Source organism: Erpetoichthys calabaricus, chromosome 3 (assembly GCF_900747795.2).
Source record: "Erpetoichthys calabaricus chromosome 3, fErpCal1.3, whole genome shotgun sequence".
NCBI classification, from domain to species: domain Eukaryota; kingdom Metazoa; phylum Chordata; class Cladistia; order Polypteriformes; family Polypteridae; genus Erpetoichthys; species Erpetoichthys calabaricus.
Genome location: NC_041396.2, coordinates 86,892,615 through 86,913,796, shown reverse-complemented (window position 1 = coordinate 86,913,796; position 21,182 = coordinate 86,892,615). Strand labels below are relative to the sequence as shown.

Below are 21,182 nucleotides of genomic sequence, written 5' to 3'. Positions count from 1 at the left end.
CACCCGCTGATCAATCTCCAGCTATTCGTGGTGCCGAACACGTTTGTGTGGATCAAGATCGCCACTCATAGTGACACGAGGTACAAACCAGAGTGCGTTGTGCTTTGACCGTGACTGCTGCTGCCGTCCCCGGCCCTTGTCACGCGAAGGCAGCCTGACAGCCAGTGTGACACGCATTCCTGTTAGCCTTCATGCCACCTGTCAGCATCTTGAGCCACAAGAGACTGTGAACTGATGACCGTAGTACCCAGCAGCTGATATTTTAGGTTGATTTATGTGGGAGACCCTTGCTTTGGGGGGGGTGGGGGGAGGGGGTTTTTCAGCCCTCAAAGAGTTAAAATATACTTGAATTATTTTGTTTACTACTTGTAGGCTTTTTGCATTTTACAATGCTAATACTATTCTAAATCTCACTTAAACAGTGTTTCTTTTGAGGTGTGAGCATGATCTTAGACTTTAAAAAGCATCTTTCCAAATTTGGTCAAATTATGGGTTTTTTTTGCAGGTGGGTGGGGGTCCGTAAATCTTGTAAATATGATCAATATAAAGATGAAACTTTGTCTCTATCAGAGTATTTCCTATATACTGTATAGTGTTGAAATGTTTGTAATCACCCAGAAATGTTCATGTTTTTGGTAGAGTTTTGTACTAATTGATGTTGCAAATGACCATTACTGCTTGAAATTACCTAGTTTGTAATTTTAGTATTCACATATTATTGCAAAAGCAGAGAAGATAAATTAGTAAAATGGTCTGTCAGCGATAATATTTAAAGTAAAACCATAGGTCACATCATCTTTAAATTTCTAAATGCATTATATTTTTTTCCTTCATATTAGTAAATTAAACCATTATCAACAATTTAAACAGTCAGTTTGAACCTTTAGATTCATAAGGTTGGGAGCATGCACTGCCATACCCATCACACCTGCATTAAAAAGCAGGTTATGAAAGTCTTGTATACTTGCAGTCAGTTTGTGTGACTTTTAGTGTTCACATGTGTTTTTTGGAACCTCTATTTTACTTTCAACCTTGTGCATTCATGGGGATCATGGCTATGTTCACCCAACTGTTGCAGAATTAACGGCCTTTTCCACATACATTTGTTGCAAATATTCATTGTTTTGCTTTAAAGATCAACATTTGTTTGGCAATTATGCCCCCAAAACATATTGCAAGATGTTTGAGATGTTAGCACAAAAGGTCACATAATTTTAGGGAATGAATAGTGAGAAAAAACGTTTTTTACATGTTACCAGTTGTCTTTTGTGTACTGCATTTCATGGTTACTGTGTTTTGAAAAGTGCATATTATCAAAAATAATGTTTTGTTATAAAAAACTGTATGTAAAAAAGGTGTATTTTTCAACAGAAAAGACAAAAGAATCATGTAGGCCCATGGCAGCAGTCAGATCAGTTTGACACCCCTACTCTATATGCATCAAGTTAATTAGTTAAATGGATATGTTAGATAGATGGATAATTCAAAAGATATATGTTGGATTGCTTGTAGCTCCTCTGTCACGCTGTTGGTTTTTCTATAGTTCAGACAGGTATTTGCAGTGCCATTCTTCCAGAAACGAACTATGTTGAACTTTTTTTTTTTTTTTAAACTCTTACATAACACATACACATTAAATCTGTGCAGTTTGTATGAAACAGAAAAATGATGACAAAGTGTGTGTGTTGAGAGTTAAGATTTGTAGGATTAAGATAATACCAGCCAGTTTTAGAATTACGAGATGGAAGTAGCATGTTATCATGTGGTCACCAGGCCTATTTCGATATGCTAATATATGGATGAGTCTTGGTTAGGGTTTCAGCATTTCAGGGCCAAAAATGTTTGTGGAATGCTTCTGCTAAATGCATTTGCTGGAAGTCTTGGTATGGATAAGACTTGGGAAGAAAACATGTTGTTTCCCATAGAGAGACTGCACTTCCAAGGTCTTTATTAATCAATTGCAAAAGTTGTTTAAATTTTGTTTTGCGGTGCTTTAGAGCTGAACTGCGTGTTCTGTGTAATAGTAACCAGTATTTTCAAATGGTGATTCTCACTAGCATGTCCCATGTGGCTACCTGGGATAGTATCTTGGCATTTATGTTTCACTATGAAGAACATGCTTCAGCGGAAAGCTACGAATCACATTAATGTTAAGTATCAGTTAAGATATTGTGTGTGAAAACTTGACTGGGCCTTTTCTAAGTTTTATTTACTGTATTATTTGAAAAACTAAGCATCCATTCATTTCGTACCTGCTATTTTTAATGTAAATACTGTTTATTATTCATAACCCTACCTTATCAGTAAGTGTATATATATGTATGTATGTATGTATATCATATAATATATATATGTATATATCATATAATATAATTCTTTTCGCGTTTGAAACGGAAATGACGTATGACCACGCGATATGGAAATTACGTATGAAACGGAAATTACGTATGACCACGTGATATGGAAATTACGTTGAGTACAAAGTGGGCGCTGGGAGGCACGGAATATCGGGCTGCTCTGCCGGGTTGGGCAGCGTCCTCTCTTCTCACATTGTTTGTGACACTTCAAGTGCCCCGTCGGCTCCTGGGAGAGTGGAAATCTTTGCGAATGAGTGTAATCGGCGCAATCGAAGCAGGACTCTGTTTGTAAATTGCCCTGCATGACTACTTACTGTCCCTTAAGGCGAGTTCGGGTCACTGAAACCCCGCAACATTCAAGGTTGCTTTTGTAATCAAATTATTTTAAGAAGATGGAGAGTTTACATGAAGAAGTCTGTACATCTTCTTAGACGTAAAGTGTTGTACTTGGAAATTGTTTGGACCTTCTGCCCGTTAAGCACGGAAGGGCAGCGTCCACATTTATCAGAATTATTTTTCACTTGAATCACAGGCACATAGTGCAAGGTTGTCAGGCACTGTAATTCCTTTTTGTATTCGGCCAATTAACCTGTTCCACGTCATCCCTCCATAGGCACGCGATGACGTGAATGTGTCTGCAAAAAGTGGCATCTCCTGCCCTGCAAAAATACTATAAAAGTCGATCAGCCGGCGCGCGTAGCTTTGCCGGCCTTTGAGATGGTGACTGCGCTTCTGCCTTAAGTGAAAGTAAGCACTTTTAATTTTTTTCCTCCTTCCCCTGAGCCATAGCCCAGACAACTGCAAACACGGGATCCCTTTTCTAGACCGCGGCAAACTAATATTAAGGCGCTTCGCACTTTCTTTTGCACGTATAGGGTTATGAGGTCACAGGAGGCACGCACAGGAGTGGAGGACCAACAGTGCCATCCCGGTCGGTTAGTGGCCGGGCCGTCTCTACAGTCTACACAAGACCCGCCGCGACGCTCCCCAAAAGGCACTCATATCATCAGTGAAGATGTCTCTCTACACTATATAAAAGAAAAAGACAAATTTACTTTCTTTATACCTTTTTTCCTTTTATCCCAAACCAAAGCCTCTCTCTCTTAACACTGCAGAGGACACAAAACTAATTTTCCTTAATTGCTGGTAATGCCAGTAAGGCACATTACCACAGGCAGAAATTTGGACGTTCACATAGAAAATGTAATTTCTATACCACAGCCGTCATGTAGCGCCTTTCAAAAGGGATCTACTACCGAGAGATAATCCAAATACATTTTAGCTGCTGTTAGTACTACTTACCTGTTTTGTTATACCACCTTTAAAATGTAGTTTACCCGAAACCACTCCAGTAGTGCTCAATGTATCTTTACTTCTTAAAATGTTAATGTGTTACTGTTTAATAACTTAGACTACATTTTATTTTTTTCCCTTGCACTCAGTGAGCGAAGCCACTGGGTAATCAGCTAGTATTATATAATTGTGTGCATCATTTTATTATTCTGTACATATTTGTATAAATATATATTCATATTTATCTGTTTAACTTGTGCCTTACTACTGTTTGCACTCTGGGTTGATGCAGAACTATGTTGCGTGTTGTGGTACTTGTACTCTTTGAAATGATAAAGATTAATCTTATCTGATTGTCTGAACTACTTGTCCAGCTTAGGGTTCTATTGGCTGTCCCATCCGGATTGTGGCACAAGATGGAAACTACCACTGCTTCTGATGATTGCTCTTTCTGTTGCATGTTGCAGTTGCACACATAATCCCAATGGGCCAATTTAGAGTCTTCCATTGATGTAGCATGTATGTCTTTGAGACACGGGTGGACATCTGAGAGGGAAAACCTATGCACACAAAGGAAGAACATTCAGACTCTACATTGGTAGTGTCCTGGCTAGAATTGAGATCTAGGGCTGTAGAGAGACAGCAGCCCCAACCTTTTTGGTTACCAGAAATTATGAAATTAGATGTTATTTTTAAATTTGAGAATCATCAGTAGCATAAACAACTATGACAAATTCCAAATGGTTACACCAGATCAGTTCATTAGAGTATTAATTGATTAAGGCTGTCTGCTTAATGTGAAAGAATCATTACTAATTTGCTGAATTTGTGTTTACACTAAAATGTTATGTTTGTGTACAGTAAATTCAGTTCGTCTCTTATGATCCTCAAACGGTATGCTGTTCCTTTAGGGGGCGATATAGCTCCCTAGTTGGAATAAGTTCTTTTGTAATTGCGGTGTTTTAAGTAACTGAAAACTATAGATATGATATTAAAAGGCGATATCCCTCCCATAGTGATACGGCAGTAAAAATCACATAACTTAGCTTTCTTTACTGACGATTTACGCGGCATTACAGACGAGGAAGCCATGACAAACTTTATCAAGGTGGGATTTTGATCTATACAGTCTGCCATCTTTCATTGCTGCGCTGAAAGGATTTTCATCAGTCTGTCGGCTTCGAAGTGTTTGGCTGCTGTCCAAGTCTTTATATACTGTCTTCTCCACGTGTAGGCCCTTACTTAGGTTCCAAACAAGGAAAGGAGAGGATTCGATTTCATGTGTAACATATAGAAATAGTACAATTACCCATTTCCGTAGTTGTACCTTCTCTCTTCATATGCTTACCTAAGCAGTCCTAAATGCTGAGAGCTCCTGTGTGCTAACTTTGGCCTGGCCTATACATGTGAGTGGATATATAAAATAAGTTTTTGTACAGAGCACAGTGACGTTCTTACTACACATGCTAGCTTATCTTTTGAGATTACCACTGCAAACGATGGAATGTTATCAATTTTGAATTGTTTTTGAAGTGGGTAAAAAGTGTTAAAAACCATGCAATATATTTTCCACAAACTCTTGTCACAGTGTTGGCTATATGTCAGTCCCAGTCCCTTAAACAGCAGGCAGTGTGGTATAGTGGTTAAGGCTTTGCACTTCAAAACCTGAGGTTGTGGGTTCAAATCCCGCTAATGATACTGTGTGACCATGAGCAAATCAGTTGAGTTGCCTGTGCTCCAATTGGGAAACCAAAGGAAATGTAACCACTTATACCATAAATGTTGTCCATCAACTTGGATAAAGTCATCAGCCAAATAAGTAAATGTAAATGTTTTATTTGTTAGAATTTTATGAGTACTTAATAAATGGCTTCGCTTCTGTACATTAATCTTGCAGCCTGTCATACTACTTGATTTTTTTCCCCCAATGGTTTTTTAATTATTTTTCATTTATAGAATCTTACCAAGTCATGGATAGTCACCGTTTGTGACTGAGACGTCCCAAGAGACTCAGTCCTAACAATCTGAAACTTGCAATGGCAAAGTCAAATAGGTTTGATTTAGCGACAGGGTGAGAACAGTGAGCAAAGTAAATAAAGTAGGCAAGAGGCAGGTAGGTCGAAGGTATGCTTGTTTTAGTGTTTTAGAACTGTACAACGTGAAGCAGCAAGATACAATTAAAATCACAACATTCAGAATCAAAACTTAGTCAGAACCTTTGGACTCACCAATGGCATCAGCTCAGTATCAAGTTAGTGTCTACACAGTTTTCTCTTTCTTTTTTCTCCTTTACAGATGCTGCAATATTTTAACAAAGTTGGCTTAAATATTTTTAATTACACATTATTATTTTAGGCATTATGTGTCAAACCAGCAGCCATGTAAGATGCAGACTAATGGGACAAGGTGTGATGCATAACAAGGCTCTTTAAAGTTGGGGGTATTTAAAGCATTTGTAGTAAAGAAAAATCAGAGTTCTTGATTTCCATTTGTTTTTTTATGAGTAGGTCTTAGTAGGGGTGGGCGGTATGACCAAAATTCTATATCACGGTATTTTTATAAATTATCCCTGTTTCATGGTATTCAACGGTATTTTTTTCTCATGCATGAGTGGATGTTAACCACATTTTCCACTGCAGTTACTGGATAAGAATAACCTATTCCACTGTCAAGAGCATTGCACAGTGTACAAAAAAAACATTTTAATGTGCACACAAATATTAATACAGGTTTGCATGGCTCCATAAAGTGAAAGTTTTCAATGGGGTGGCACTAATGAAGAGAAGGAGTCACATTGCATGACAGATGCAGTCAAAATATAGAACCTTTTTATTGAACAAATTTTGCAAAATCGTAAACTATAATTTTGGCAACATATTTTCAACCATCCAAAGAGGCATTTACACTTAGTAAAATATCCAGAAGTGCTTGTCAAAAGTTGTATTGCACTGAACATGTCTTAGAAAAGGAATAAATAGTAAATATTTTTTGTAAAACAACTATACTTTCTGTTAATGTTAACAATCTCTGTCCACTGACACGTTAAAGTGACTTTTTAAACAACTTTTCCATCATTAAACTGCATAATATTTTAACTAATAAATAATAACAATAAAATAAATAATAGTATTATTACTGATAGTTGTACTATTACTTCAAGGCTTCAAACCCAGGTGCATTACACAGTATTCACCAAATTAAAATAAAATAAAACAAGTGCAGTCTTGGTGATGACATCTTTACCAAATGAACCATCATTTAGGCAAACTGCATTAATATGGACCTTGCTTCAAGCCAAGCTATATGCATAAATAATAAAACTAAAACTTGCACTTATAATGCTATTTGTGGTATAGCCCTACGGAATCGTATTAGGGCCACGGTGAAGAAAAAAAATATGGACACAGGGAAGAAAAAAACTAACTATGTTGAGATTAAAGTTGACATTTCCACTTTATTCTCATAGTTTACTTTATAATTAAAGTAGAATGTCGTAAGCTAAACTTCATCCTAAAATCATTGTTTAATTTACTAGATTTTCTCAAACCCCATCATAAGTTAATGTAGCACATTAAATACTTTGTGTTAAAGTGTTCCCCAACCCAGTTGTTAATCACTATGCTTCTTAAACTGACTTCTCCCGCACTAAGAGGAGACAGCGATCATCGCACAGAATCCATTCACTTCATGATATTCCTGCTCTCTGAAAATTTAGAATGCTAAGGTAAATACTTGATATCATTTTCATGATGAAATGCATTAAAGTAGGTATTAAACATGCACGGTAGTGAGGCGGTAGTGCTGCTGCTCCCTCGCAGTAAGGGGTCCCTAGGTGTATGTTCAGTGTAGAGAACTTTATGGCAGGTGTGACGAGGCTCCAAAAAACTGGATGTATGAATGGGTATCGCACATGTTTAACTTAAATATTGTGTAAATGTTGGGTTTGTGATCTGGTGGTCGGAGACACGAACACAAAATTCAATGGATGTTCTTCTGAGCAGGCTTTCTTTATTGCATGCGTGCTGTCTCTATCTGACGTACCAAAACCCCAATTCCTATCCTTCCTTTTTCTTTCTCCACATAACCAATCGCCACACGATAAACGTCTTTGTGAAATTAAAACTAGTTATAAACTTAGGCAACCGAGTGTTCAGAACTTTAAAAATATCTTTGTTATACATGTTTAATTATGCCATCCATTTAGGGTGGCGCCCATCCCTGAATGAGACGCCAGCACATCGCAGGGTGAATACGAGCAAAACATACACTAGCAGGGTCAATATAGCATAACAAAACCCTACATTCTACATGACTTTGAAAGGAAACTGAAGCATGCCGAGTAAACCCACCAGGAAAACATGCAAATGCAAGGCAGGGTACACCCGAGACACTCTTGCTGCGAGGCAGCAGTGCAGCCTCCACGCCGCGGTGCCCCCACATGATTAATACATGCTTTAATGCATTTCACCATGAAAATTATATCAAGTATTTATCTTAGCATTCTAAATGTTCAGAGAGCAGGAATATCATGAAGTGAATGTATTCTGTGCGGCGATCACTGCCGGCGCCTCCTCTTAGTGCAAGAGGAAGTCAGTTTAAGAAGCTTGGGGAACACTTGACACAAAGCATTTAATGTGCTATATAACTTATGACGGGGTTTGAGAAAATCTAGTAAAATAAATATTCATTTTACGATGAAGTTTAGTTTACGATGTTCTACTTTAATGATAAAGTACGAGAATAAAGTCAATATGTCGACTTTAATCTTGACATAAATGGCGAGAATAAAGTAGAAATGTTTAGAATAAAGTCAACATGTCGACTTTATTCTCGTCATAAGCGTCAAGATTAAAGTGGAAATGTCGAGAATAAAGTCAACATGTCGTCACACTATTACACAGTACCCAGGTACATTACACTGTATTGAAAACAAATAAAACAAGTACAACTTGGCTTGCAATATTATCCAGTAGTATAGAAACAGTATTCACACATTTGAACTTAATGGTCCACATCTGACCTTTTAAAACCAAAGTATCTACAGACAACGGACATGACTCCTTTTTTTCAGCAAAAGTTCTTCTGTGTCATCATGTTCAACTTTATCGTCAGCTACAGCTTGAGTTTCGGAATGTTCTCTGTCCATTTTCACCGCACAATACCTACACTCCCACACCTATTTAGCGGTGTAGCAGTGAAAAAGAGCCCCCGTGCAACACCTCTGTGTTTAGCGGTGTAGCAGTGAAAAAGTTTCCCACTGCGCCACGTTCTGAATGTCGTTTAGGCAATTTAAACCGGTGTTGCGGTATAAGAAAAATCCATATCATAACAAAAATAAAAAACGGTTTTCGGTATGAACCAGTATACCGCCCAGCACTAGGTCTTAGCATTAAACAACAGTTAGGGATCTTATGTTTAAGAGCGAATGGGACAGAATCAAATGCAAATGATACTTTTAGAGCACAGGAAAAGCGTTTAGAAAAACTGATCTGAGTACACTTTTAGATCAAAGTGCAGAGTAGTAGACAGGAAAAAAACACTTAAGTTGTGAAGGGGCCTGGCTCGAAGTTTTAATAGTGAAGATAAGGTAATCATTTAATATTTATAAAATGGCTGATTGTGAAAGTGAAGCACTTAAACAAATCAATAGTGCAGTGCCAGAATTAGTGCTGGTAAAATGAGCAACCATTCTTTTACAATAAGATGTCAGCTTCTGCCTTCGAACAACTCCTTTTTACAATAAATTCCAATTATATTTGAATAACACAACACCCAGTCCATATAAGCATTGAACAGAGTAGGAGCAAGAACACACCCTGACGAACCCAGAATCAACTGGGGAAAAAAAACCCGCAATGGGCAAGGTAGTGGGGTCCAGCGGCTGTGGGGCATCTGTTGGTGAAGAAAGATTCACGGATCTTGACTTTGCTGATGATGCTGTGATCTTCGCGGAGTCAATGGAGGCTCTGATCGGGGTGCTTGAGAGACTGAGCGAGGAGTCAGTGTCTTGGCTTGCGAGTGTCCTGGATAAAAATCAAGATCCAGGCCTTTAATGACCTCTTGGGCACAGCCATCAGCCGTGTGTCTGTCTGCAGAGAGAGTGTCGACCTTGTCGAGAGGTTTACTTACCTTGGCAGTGACATTCATGTCCCTGGTGACTCTTCCTATGAAGTCAGTAGACAGATTGGGAGAGCATGGGGGTCATATGAGGTTGCTGGAAAGGGGTGTGTGGCGCTTCCGATATCTATGCAAAAGGACGAAGGTCCAAGCCTTTAGAGTACTGGTGCTTCCTGTCTTGCTATATGGTTGCGAGACATGGATGCTATCCAGTGACCTGAGATGAAGACTGGACTCCTTTGGTACTGTGTCTCTCTGGAGAAGCCTTGGGTACCGTTGATTTGACTTTGTGTTGATTGAGCGGTTGCTCATGGAGTCCCAAATGAGGCACATTATCTGCATTGTGAGGGAGCATCAGTTACGGCCATGTGGCGCGTTTCCCAGAGGGTGATCCGGCTCGTAAGATCCTCATTGTTGGGGACTAGAGTGGCTGGACCAGGCCAAGGGGTCGCCCACGTAACACCTGGCTGCAGCAGATAGAGGGTCATTTCCGGAGGGTGGGACTGGACTGCGTGTCTGCCTGGTGGGTTGCCAACCGGGATCCCGAGTTGTTTCGTCGTGTAGTGGGTGCGGCAATGCACTGTACCAGTGCATGCTCCCCAACTTGACTTGACTTGATATTTGAATAGCAAAGTTTTATCTGTTGTACTTGGTCAAGAGCACAGTAGAAAACTTAAGTATTAATTTGAGTACACAGTATTTACTACAGTGTTAATTTGAGTACACTTTTACCTGATCACCAGCACATCATAATTTGAATTTAATTCCATTCATTTGATAGTATTTTATGCTATTCAGAGGTTTTGCCTTATGAAAGTTTTTTGTCTTAATTTTCACAGAAGCGTCTTCGCAGATCTCAGCATGCTCGGAAAGAGACAGAATTTCTGCGCCTTAAAAGAACCCGCTTAGGCCTCGATGACTTTGAATCCCTTAAAGTAATTGGACGTGGAGCATTTGGAGAGGTAATATAGAGTTTAGCTCAGATATTCCTAAGTGTAGTTTTATTGTAGAAAAAATTTATATATATCACAAATGTTTACTTTTTCCAAGGTTTTTGAATTTGTAGGTTTTTTCCCTTTTTTCTATATTGTTCCCAAAACACAGAAGTTGGTTAATAACAGTTCATTTAATTAGCCCTGGAGTCCAATTAAATGCAGAAGTTGGTTGGAGCAAAAACCTGCAGTCACAGTGGGTCCCCAGGACTGAGTTTGGGAAGCACTGCTCTAGATGTTTAAAAAAAAAAAAAAAAAAAGTTCTGTGGAAAAACTACATTCTCTCACTATAAAATCTTCTACAGTCTCTGTAGTACAGATGCAAATGTACCAGAATCTACTTAATTTAAGTTAGATTACCATTGATTAAAGGATGTAGAGATTAGCTAATACAGTTTTGGGACTAAAGTGTTCTGCATAGAAAAAACAAAGATAAACCTCTGTTAAAGTGGCAAAGACATTTTCAAATCCTAGTCGATCCAAAACATGATTAATTAATTTGTGAAACATAGCTGATGTGATGCAATTAATTACATTGATGATGATGATAATTAATTAATTTAGTGCATATTAAACTGCAGAAAGTGTATCAAAACTGTTTGTATTAACCTTTTGGTTTTACAGATTTTTATATAATTGCTGTGCCCAGTGTCTTCCATTTCAGAATTATTAGTTGTTTTAGATATTTTAGGCTAAAGTTAGAGGTGGTAGTGCAATTTTCAGTTTGTACTGCTGTCTATTCAGCATTAGAAGTGTTTTATGTGATAATCTTCAAGTTGAAGACTCTGAAAATACTCCTATAATACAAATATTTTATACTGTTTAATTTACAAAAACAGTAGTGCAATTAATTAACATGTTGATTCTATCTAAATCAATTATAGGTGCGCCTTGTCCAGAAGAAAGACACAGGGCATGTGTATGCAATGAAAATACTGCGAAAAGCAGACATGCTGGAAAAAGAACAGGTACAGTAAAAGACTAGAATTGTGGTAGACTGTGATGCATTTTTTACATTTGATATGGAAATACTTTTATAATGATTGTGGGTTTTCTTGTACTTTATTTTTCATCTTGTAATATTTCCCATTGTATTTCATAGTTTGTTTGTTTTTTTAAGTTACTTTAGTAATGGCTACTGACTCTGCATTACTTGAAAAAAAATTTGGAAAAGAAGAGATTAAAAATCAAAGGGGAGATTGGGATGCATTTGAGGGTGGTGAGGGGGTGTTCTGGTAGTTATGTACCAAGGTCTTATGCGCAGGTGAATATGTATTTTTCATAATAGTGTCCTTCAGGACTACACAATATTAGACATTTGTTATTTTATTATACACATAATGCTAATGATATTGTATTAAATGGTTATTTGTTCATATTGATATGTTGTACAATTATTAATAATACTGTCTCTAACAGGTGGGTCATATTAGAGCAGAAAGAGACATTCTGGTGGAAGCAGACAGCCTCTGGGTTGTGAAAATGTTCTACAGCTTTCAGGATAAATTGAACCTTTACCTCATCATGGAGTTTCTTCCTGGTGGTAGGTTAGCAGTTTTTATACTTTGAGTATTTGTGTGTGTGTATATATGTATATGTAGGTGTATTTGTATATATGTAAAACTGCTCAAAAAAATTAAAGGAACACTTTAAAAACACATCAGATTTCAATGGGAAAAAAAATCATGCTGGATATATATACTGATATGGACTAGGGTAATGTGTTAGGAATGAAAGGATACCGCGTTGTTTGATGAAAATGGAAATTATCAACCTACAGAGGACTGAATTCAAAGACACCCCAAAAATCAAAGTGAAAAAATGATGCGGTATGCTAGTCCATTTTGCCGAAATTTCATTGCAGCAACTCAAAATCGTACTCTGTAGTTTGTATGGCCCCCACGTACTTGTATGCATGCCTGACAAAGTCCGGGCATGCTCCTGATGAGACGACAGATGGTGTCCTGGGGGAACTCCTCCCAGATCTGGATAAGGACATCACTTGCTCTTGGACAGTCTAAGGTGCAACCTGGTGACGTCGGATAGACCAAAACAATGTCCCAGAGGTGTTCTGTTGGATTTAGGTCAGGCGAGCGTGGAGACCAATCAATGGTATCAATTCCTTCATCCTCCAGGAACTGCCTGGATACTCTCGCCACATGAGACCGGGCATTGTCGTTCACCAGGAGGCACCCAGGACCCACTGCACCAGCACAGGGTCTGACAATGTGTCCAAGGATTTCATCCCAATACCTAATGGCAGTAAAGCCTGGTGCCGTTGTCTTGCTTGTAGAGGTCTGTGCAGCTCTCCATGGATATGCCTCCCAAGACCAATCACTGACCCACAACCAAACCAGTCATGCTGAACGATGTTATAGGCAGCATAATGTTTTACACAGTTTCTCCTGACACTTTCATGTCTGTCACATGTGCTCAAGGTAAACCTGCTCTCATCTGTGAATAGCACAGGGCGGCAGTGGTGGACCTGCCATTTCTGGTGTTCTATGGCAAATGCCAGTCGAGCTCCACGGTGCCGGGCAGAGAGCACAGGGCCCACTAGAGGACATCGGCCCTCAGGCCACACTCATGAAGTCTGTTTCTGATTGTTTGGTCAGAGACATTTACACCAGTGGCCTGCTGGAGGTAATTTTGTAGGGCTCTGGTAGTGCTCATCCTGTTCCTCCTTGCCCAAAGGAGCAGATACCGCTCCTGCTGATGGGTTAAGGACCTTCTACCGCCCTGTCCAGCTCTCCTAGAGTAACTGCCTGTCTCCTGGAATCTCCACCATGCCCTTGAGACTATGCTGGGCGACACAGCAAACCGTCTCCAGGATTGCACATCAATATGGTTAATATCTTAAAAAAATGTTGTGCAAGGAAGTACAATAGGTGAACCAGCAACCGGGTCATTTATGCGTGTGGGAAGCAAAAGGCTAGCCCATCTGGTCCAATTCCACAGACCAGTCACTGTAGCACAAATTTCTTAATTGCTAGCCATTAGAGAAGTTGTCAGCACAAAGTGTATAACAGCTTGGTGTGTATTGAGCTACGAAGCCACAGACCAGTCAGAGTGCCTATGCTGACCCTGTCCACTGTAAAAAGCATCTACATTGGCCATATGTGTGTCAGAACTTGACCATTTAGCAATGAAAGTAGGTGGCCTGGTCTGATGAATCATGCTTTTTTTATTGATCGGGTGGACCACTACGTATGTGTGTTTTATTTACCTTGGAAACAGAAGGCGGCAGGATGCACTATGGGAAGAAGGCAAGACTGTGGAGGCAGTGTGATGCTCTGGGCTGTATTCAGCTGGGAAACGTTTGGTCCTGGCATTCATGTGGATATTACTTTGACATATACTAAGGATTATTGTCGAACACACATGGCCCTTCATGGCAACAGTGTTTGGCAAAGACTTCAAGGTGTTGATTTGGCATTCAGATTCTCTAGATCTCAATCAAGCATCCATGGGATGTGCTGGCAAAACAAGTCAGATCCATTGAGACTCCACCTCACAACTTGCAGGACTTAAAGAATCTGCTGCCAATGTCTTGGTGTCTGATGCTATCTTCAGAGGTCTTATGAAGTCTATGGCTCAAGGGGTCAGAGATGTTTTGGTGCTATGAGGGGAGCCTATACAGTATTTGGCAGGTAGCCTTGATGTTGTGTCTGATTGGTGTATACAGTGCATCCGGAAAGAATTCACAGCACATCACTTTTTCCACATTTTGTTATGTTATAGCCTTATTCCAAAATGGATTAAATTCATTTTTTTCCTCAGAATTCTACACACAACACCCCATAATGTCAACGTGAAAAAAATTTACTTGAGGTTTTTGCAAATTTATTAAAAATAATTGAGAAAGCACATGTACATAAGTATTCACAGCCTTTGCCATGAAGCTCAAAATTGAGCTCAGGTGCATCCTGTTTCCCCTGATCATCCTTGAGATGTTTCTGCAGCTTAATTGGAGTCCACCTGTGGTAAATTCAGTTGATTGGACATGATTTGGAAAGGCACACACCTGTCTATATAAGGTCCCACAGTTGACAGTTCATGTCAGAGCACAAACCAAGTATGAAGTCAAAGGAATTGTCTGTAGACCTTAGACAGGATTGTCTCAAGGCACAAATCTGGGGAAGATTACAGAAAAATTTCTGCTGCTTTGAAGGTCCCAATGAGCACAGTGGCCTCCATCATCTGTAAGTGGAAGAAGTTCGAAACCACCAGGACTCTTCCTAGAGCTGGCCGGCCATCTAAACTGAGCGATCGGGGGAGAAGGGCCTTAGTCAGGGAGGTGACCAAGAATCCGATGGTCACTCTGTCAGAGCTCCAGAGGTCCTCTGTGAAGAGAGGAGATCCTTCTGGAAGGACAACCATCTCTGCAGCAATCCACCAATCAGGCCTGTATGGTAGAGTGGCCAGACGGAAGCCACTCCTTAATAAAAGGCACATGGCAGCCTGCCTGGAGTTTGCCAAAAGGCACCTGAAGGACTCTCAGACCATATGAGAGAAAATTCTCTGGTCTGATGAGACAAAGATTGAACTCTTTGGTGTGAATGCCAGGCGTCACGTTTGGAGGAAACCAGGCACTGCTCATCACCAGGCCAATGCCATCCCTACAGTGAAGCATGGTGGTGGCAGCATCATGCTGTGGGGATGTTTTTCAGCGGCAGGGACTGGGAGACTAGTCAGGATAAAGGGAAAGATGACTGCAGCAATGTACAGAGACATCCTGGATGAAAACCTGCTCCAGAGCGCTCTTGACCTCAGACTGGGGCGACGGTTCATCTTTCAGCAGGACAACAACGCTAAGTACACAGCCAAGATATCAAAGGAGTGGCTTCAGGATAACTCTGTGAATGTCCTTGAGTGGCCCAGCCAGAACCCAGACTTGAATCTCATTGAACATCTTTGGAGAGATCTTAAAATGGCTGTGCACCGACGCTTCCCATCTAACCTGATGGAGCTTGAGAGGTGCTGCAAAGAGGAATGGGTGAAACTGGCCAAGGATAGGTGTGCCAAGCTTGTGGCATCATATTCAAAAAGACTTGAGGCAGCATTAAGAGGAAAGACGCCTCACGCCTGGACAAACTGGTGAGGAAGGCAGGCTCTATTGTTGGCATGGAGCTGGACAGTTTAACATCTGTGGCAGAGCGAAGGGCGCTCAGCAGGCTCCTATCAATTATGGAGAATCCACTGCATCCACTAAATAATGTCATCTCCAGACAGAAGAGCAGCTTCAGCAACAGACTGCTGTCACTGTCCTGCTCCACAGACAGATTGAGGAGATCGTTCCTCCCCCAAACTATGCGACTCTTTAATTCCACCAGGGGGGGTAAACGTTAATATTTAACATTATACATAGTTATTGTGTCTTTTTTTTTTCACCTGTATTATTATCATTCTTTAATTTAATATTATTTATTGTATCAGTATGCTGCTGCTGAAGAATGTGAATTTCCCATTGGGATTAATAAAGTATCTATCCATCCATCCATCCATCCATCCATCCATCCATCCATCCATCCATCCATCTAAGGTGCATCGACAAAGTATTGAGCAAAGCCTGTGAATACTTATGTACATATGATTTCTCAGTTTTTTTATTTTTAATAAATTTGCAAAAACCTCAAGTAAACTTTTTTCACGTTGTCATTATGGGGTGTTGTGTGTAGCATTCTGAGGGAAAAAATGAATTTAATCCATTTTGGAATAAGGCTGTAACATAAGAAAATGTGATGTGCTGTGAATACTTTCCGGATGCAATGTATATGCATTTAAGTATGTGGAATTTTATTATTATTATATAAAAAGATACCGTATATACTCGCGGATAAGTCAGGACTTGATTTTACTGTATAATTTCTGGTATTTTATAATGTCATCTTATAAGTTGAATGCGGAAAAGTTGCGCTATTGGTACAAGGGATTATGATATGCTAACGCCCACCTGTGTGAGTAACCATGGAGCACACTGCCTTTTTTTTTTCTATGTGGGTGCAGCAATGTGCTGTATCAGCGCGTACTCCTAACCTCTCTCTCTCTGTTGTGCCTACATGACCACACAGTAATACCTGAACTATTCCGAAGCAACGTTTGCATTGATTTGTGTTTTTTGTATCTCACACCCTCATACACTTTTATCATAAGAGCATCCCTTATCTATGTTGGAGCATTTGATCAGAAGAAAATATGAAGCTGGTTTTAAATTAAACGTCATTGAAGCAGCGAAAGAAATTGGTAACTGCGCTGCTGTAACAAAATTCAATGCATCTGAGAAACTGATGCGAGATTGGCGGAGGCAAGAACATTATATTTTTGAACAGGCGTATAAGTCGGCGTCTGATGTTATGATCGATTTTTCGGGTTTCAAGACCCAACTTATTCATGAGCATATACGTTAATTACAGTAAGGACTGAGAGTATAATTAGTCATATTTCTTTTGGGAGTGGAGTGCATTTAAAAAAAAATTTATCTGTTCATCCTATCAGTCCATTTTCTTAAGCACAACTGGGTAAAGGAAACTAAAGAAGCCAAAGCAATAATGAATTAAAAAAAAAAAACTGTCTGTAGCTGCTGGTGTTCTCTATTTGAGGATGTATTTAATCTATACAGACTCTGATATGCATAATAAATATACCTGGTCTTGAAGTACTGAGAAGTAATTTAAAAATTTCACCCAAACTACTTTTTTTTCTTTTTTTTTTTTTTTTTAAATATAGAGTCAATGAAAGTCATGCAAACTCTGCCTACCTGTATGCAGTGTTATGATAAGCCACCAGAGATTCTAACATAAATGATAAATGTGTATGGAGACTTTTTCCCCCCTCATTGTATATATTCCAATCAAAGCCAGTAGAATAATATCACCAGTGAAATATTTTTTTCTAAATATCAGAAATCTTTCAAAATATATTCAATAAATACAACCAATAAAGTCAAGCTTTATGGAAAAAAAACAATTGTATATAAGCTGTATTAAACAAACGGGTTTAAAGGATCTGGCATTCATAGCTCTTATTTTAGTTATCAATCATTTATTTAATTTTTCATAAGTGGGGAAAATTTAGGGTTTTGGATGTATATGGCATGTTTATACTGCTTACAATCCTTTATTTGTTATTGCCTTTATGTTGTTCTTGCTTTCAATATGATTAGCAATAATATGAAGAAAACTGAACTTCTAAAATATTCTTGGAATATTAAATGTGAAGTTCAGATTGGATTGAGCTTTAAGAGTTACAGCAGCATCAGGTTCAAGGCAGGAGACAATTTTAGAAAGGACTAAAAGGCTACAAAGGACTTGTATACATACTTCCTCAAACAGGGTTAGCTTGAAGTCCCAAAAGTGCTTGTGTATGGAATCTCGTAGAAAATGTGCATACACATGCAATATGTACCCAAAGAACAAGAAATTAACTGTGCATTATTCATGATTATTAAATACGTTACCACCTTGTTCAGTGTGTTGCAAGAGATGGGTCCTTTTATTTGGAAGAAGTAGGAACATTACTGGTAATTGTTTGTCACTGCATATTTTGTATGAAATAGAGAACATGTGATGTGCTGTGTGGTTTAAATTTTAAGAATTAAAAGAAAAAATGTGTTTGACTTAATGCAATTATGCTTTTGTTCAAAACGTGACCTTTTCAAAACTATTAAAAGTTTACCTCAGTGTTCGTTAATTCTCTCTGTAATAATCAAGTAATATTAAGGGGCATGTTTATGCATTTTTGAAGACTGAAATAAAATGTTATCCAACTTTGTGTTGAATTGCCTGTGTTTTTAAAGATGAACTGCCACATTTTGAGTCATTTAACTGTTGACTGGTTATTGTCCTTTATTGTACTTACTCTTTCTCGTTCAGTAGGTGAAAGAAAGCATTTATTTAAATGAATGGTAGCCCAAAAGCTTGTCACTGTTGGTGGACTGCCTCAGTCATGTATAATTGTTTTTAAAAATCTTTTTGTTTATTTCATGGGTATGCCTACACCACTTTGTCTTGGCACAAATTAGCAAGTGATTTTTCAGTATTTAATACAGGATGGTCTACTGACTAATAATATTGCAGGACTTTCTTTGTTTTGTTTACTTTCTAAACAAATGCTCAGCTGGAATGAGATGTTTAGCTTAATTCCCAGCAGCTCCTCCTGACACTAGTTAACAATACAGAGCCTATTTACAAAAATAAAATGGGAAAACGTTAATTGATAGTATGTGATTTAACAAGTTAAATAGTGAAAGTTTGAGATGTTTAGAATTAAGAAATTACGAGTGGAGAATAGGCATGTCTAACAATGGTAATGAAGTATTAAAATTTACATTAAGTAATTTTCAGACTTTTCTATTTTCAGCTTATAGTGGTGAATATAACTTTTTGACAGATAAAACATTCACCCTTTTTCTCATCCAAAGAAAAACCTTAATCAAAACTTTAAGTGTAGTCATTCTGCTCAGAAACTGAAATAGAAGCCAATTTTTGTTTGGTCTGTTCCTCCATCTACATTTACAGGAATATACACATCTTGACGGTGTTGGGATAATTTTGTGTATGTACAATTGACTGTTGTGAGTTTTGAGAGATGTTCAAAGCTGATGTGGTTTTATACCTTTACACAAACATGATTCTTTACAGTCGTATCTCTCACTTGAGTTGAATGTTATTTTGTCTTAGTTTATTGAAAATGATTGTCATTTACTTAATACAGCAAAAGTGATGACATGAGGTGGTAGTGCAAGTATAGAAATGAAATTTTCTGCTGTTTTCCTATGAGAGAGTGGAATTTGGAAAGGGTTATGCCATAGTCATCCATTATTGAACTGAAAAGTCCATGGATATGCCTTGCACTCATTGCGGCATAAATATTTCAGCAGTGGCTAGAATTTGTCTGCCTTCACACACCATATCTGGTTTCAAGAGGCACACCATTAAGCAACTAAAGTATACAGTGAGAGGGTTTGTGTCCTTGGTAAAAAAAAAGTGTTATTCATGCACACAGGTACATTCAATTAAGTTTATCACACTGGCAATAAGGTGCTAGAGAAGTAGAAGTAATCTAAAAGGTTTCAGAATAGAGTGGTAAATAACTTTCTAAAGTGTATGTGTGTGCACTAGGAATGTGCGATATTGGCCAAAAATTATATCTTGATATTTTCTGGGACTTTGACGATAGTGGTAATTAAGACAGTATTTTGCATCCTTTAGAAACATGTTTGTAAAAGTCTTATTGATCTAGCTTGGTCTTGTTAATAGGATATTAATTTTAGCTTACTATTGAGATTAATGGAAAGAACAGTTAAGGAAAACGGGTCGTCTTCGTTTACTTAAAAAGTAAAATGACACAAAAACATTAAAATCACCAGTCAAAGTATTACTGAGACCAAACAGTGCAAACATCAATAAAACCATTTCAAAGTGGCCTACAGGATTTACACAAAAGACCAACAAAACTATTATAATTAGAGCATTTTAAACAGGTGCTTACTCTTAATGTAAACCAGATATGAATCCAAAGGGTATTAAATACTAATCATAATTGATCTACAGGTCATGAACATTACAGTCTGGATAAACATAAACTGCTCTGCTGTAAGGTGAATTGTGCAGCATACAAGCAAGAACAAAAATCTAACATATGTATTATTGTATAAAAACTGTCAAATACTGCACAGGCAAAGAAACTATAGCATTTGTAAAGAAGTTATGTCCTATATTGCACAAAGATACAATAAAAAACCCAAACCTACAAAACTTTTAAACAAATTACTAACTCCAAGTTTGGTCCAGTATTGCTGATGTCCAAAAAAAATAAAAGAATTGTAAAATTCCTCTGAGGAAACTTCAAGTTGTGTGACAGAAACACTTGTCTGTCCATAGCATCTGGTTTCACAGTAGCGTGGTCACATGTAACAACATTTCCTCCAGTGCTGAAAGCCCTCTCAGAAGGGCTGCTTGAGGTAGGGAATATACAGGTACTTTTTTTGCAAGTTTGTTTTCCACCACTCAAGTAAATTTACATCACTTTCCACCTCAGATATCATCAAGTAGTTCTTGATCTCTTTTTTTCTGTGGCAGAATTGCCTTCTCTGAATTCCTGTGGGGTTTTTTTTTTATTGCTGCCAAAAGGCTTTTTTTCCCCTATTTTTTCCTGTTCATTGTATTCGGTTTGAATAGAATGGTTAGGATTTACGGGCAGGCATAGCATCTCCATTCTGCTTCATCATTGCTTTAACATTGTTGTCATTATTGTACATACATACATATATACATGTGTCGGGTTGGGATGGAGTATTGCTAGGAAGCAGGGATCTACACAAGTGTTTCAAATAATGAAAGAAAAATTAGTGCTTTTGAATCAAGGAAAAAACAAGACGCCTTGCAAATAAAATGTGCCTGATAGGCATATGGTTCTTAGGGAA

The 21,182-nt window shown here is 38.4% G+C and overlaps 1 protein-coding gene across 4 annotated transcripts in view; it reads left to right on the top strand.

Moving 5' to 3' along the window:
* The window catches only part of stk38a (serine/threonine kinase 38a), a 62,130-nt gene that overhangs the window by 11,072 nt on the left and 29,876 nt on the right, over positions 1 to 21,182 (top strand). For all 4 annotated transcript variants that reach the window (XM_028797045.2, XM_028797047.2, XM_028797046.2 and 1 more), the window contains exons 4-6: positions 10,607 to 10,729; positions 11,644 to 11,727; positions 12,179 to 12,302. In XM_028797045.2, the coding sequence (XP_028652878.1) occupies positions 10,607 to 10,729; positions 11,644 to 11,727; positions 12,179 to 12,302 (331 nt within the window). The remainder of the gene's footprint in view (positions 1 to 10,606; positions 10,730 to 11,643; positions 11,728 to 12,178; positions 12,303 to 21,182) is intronic.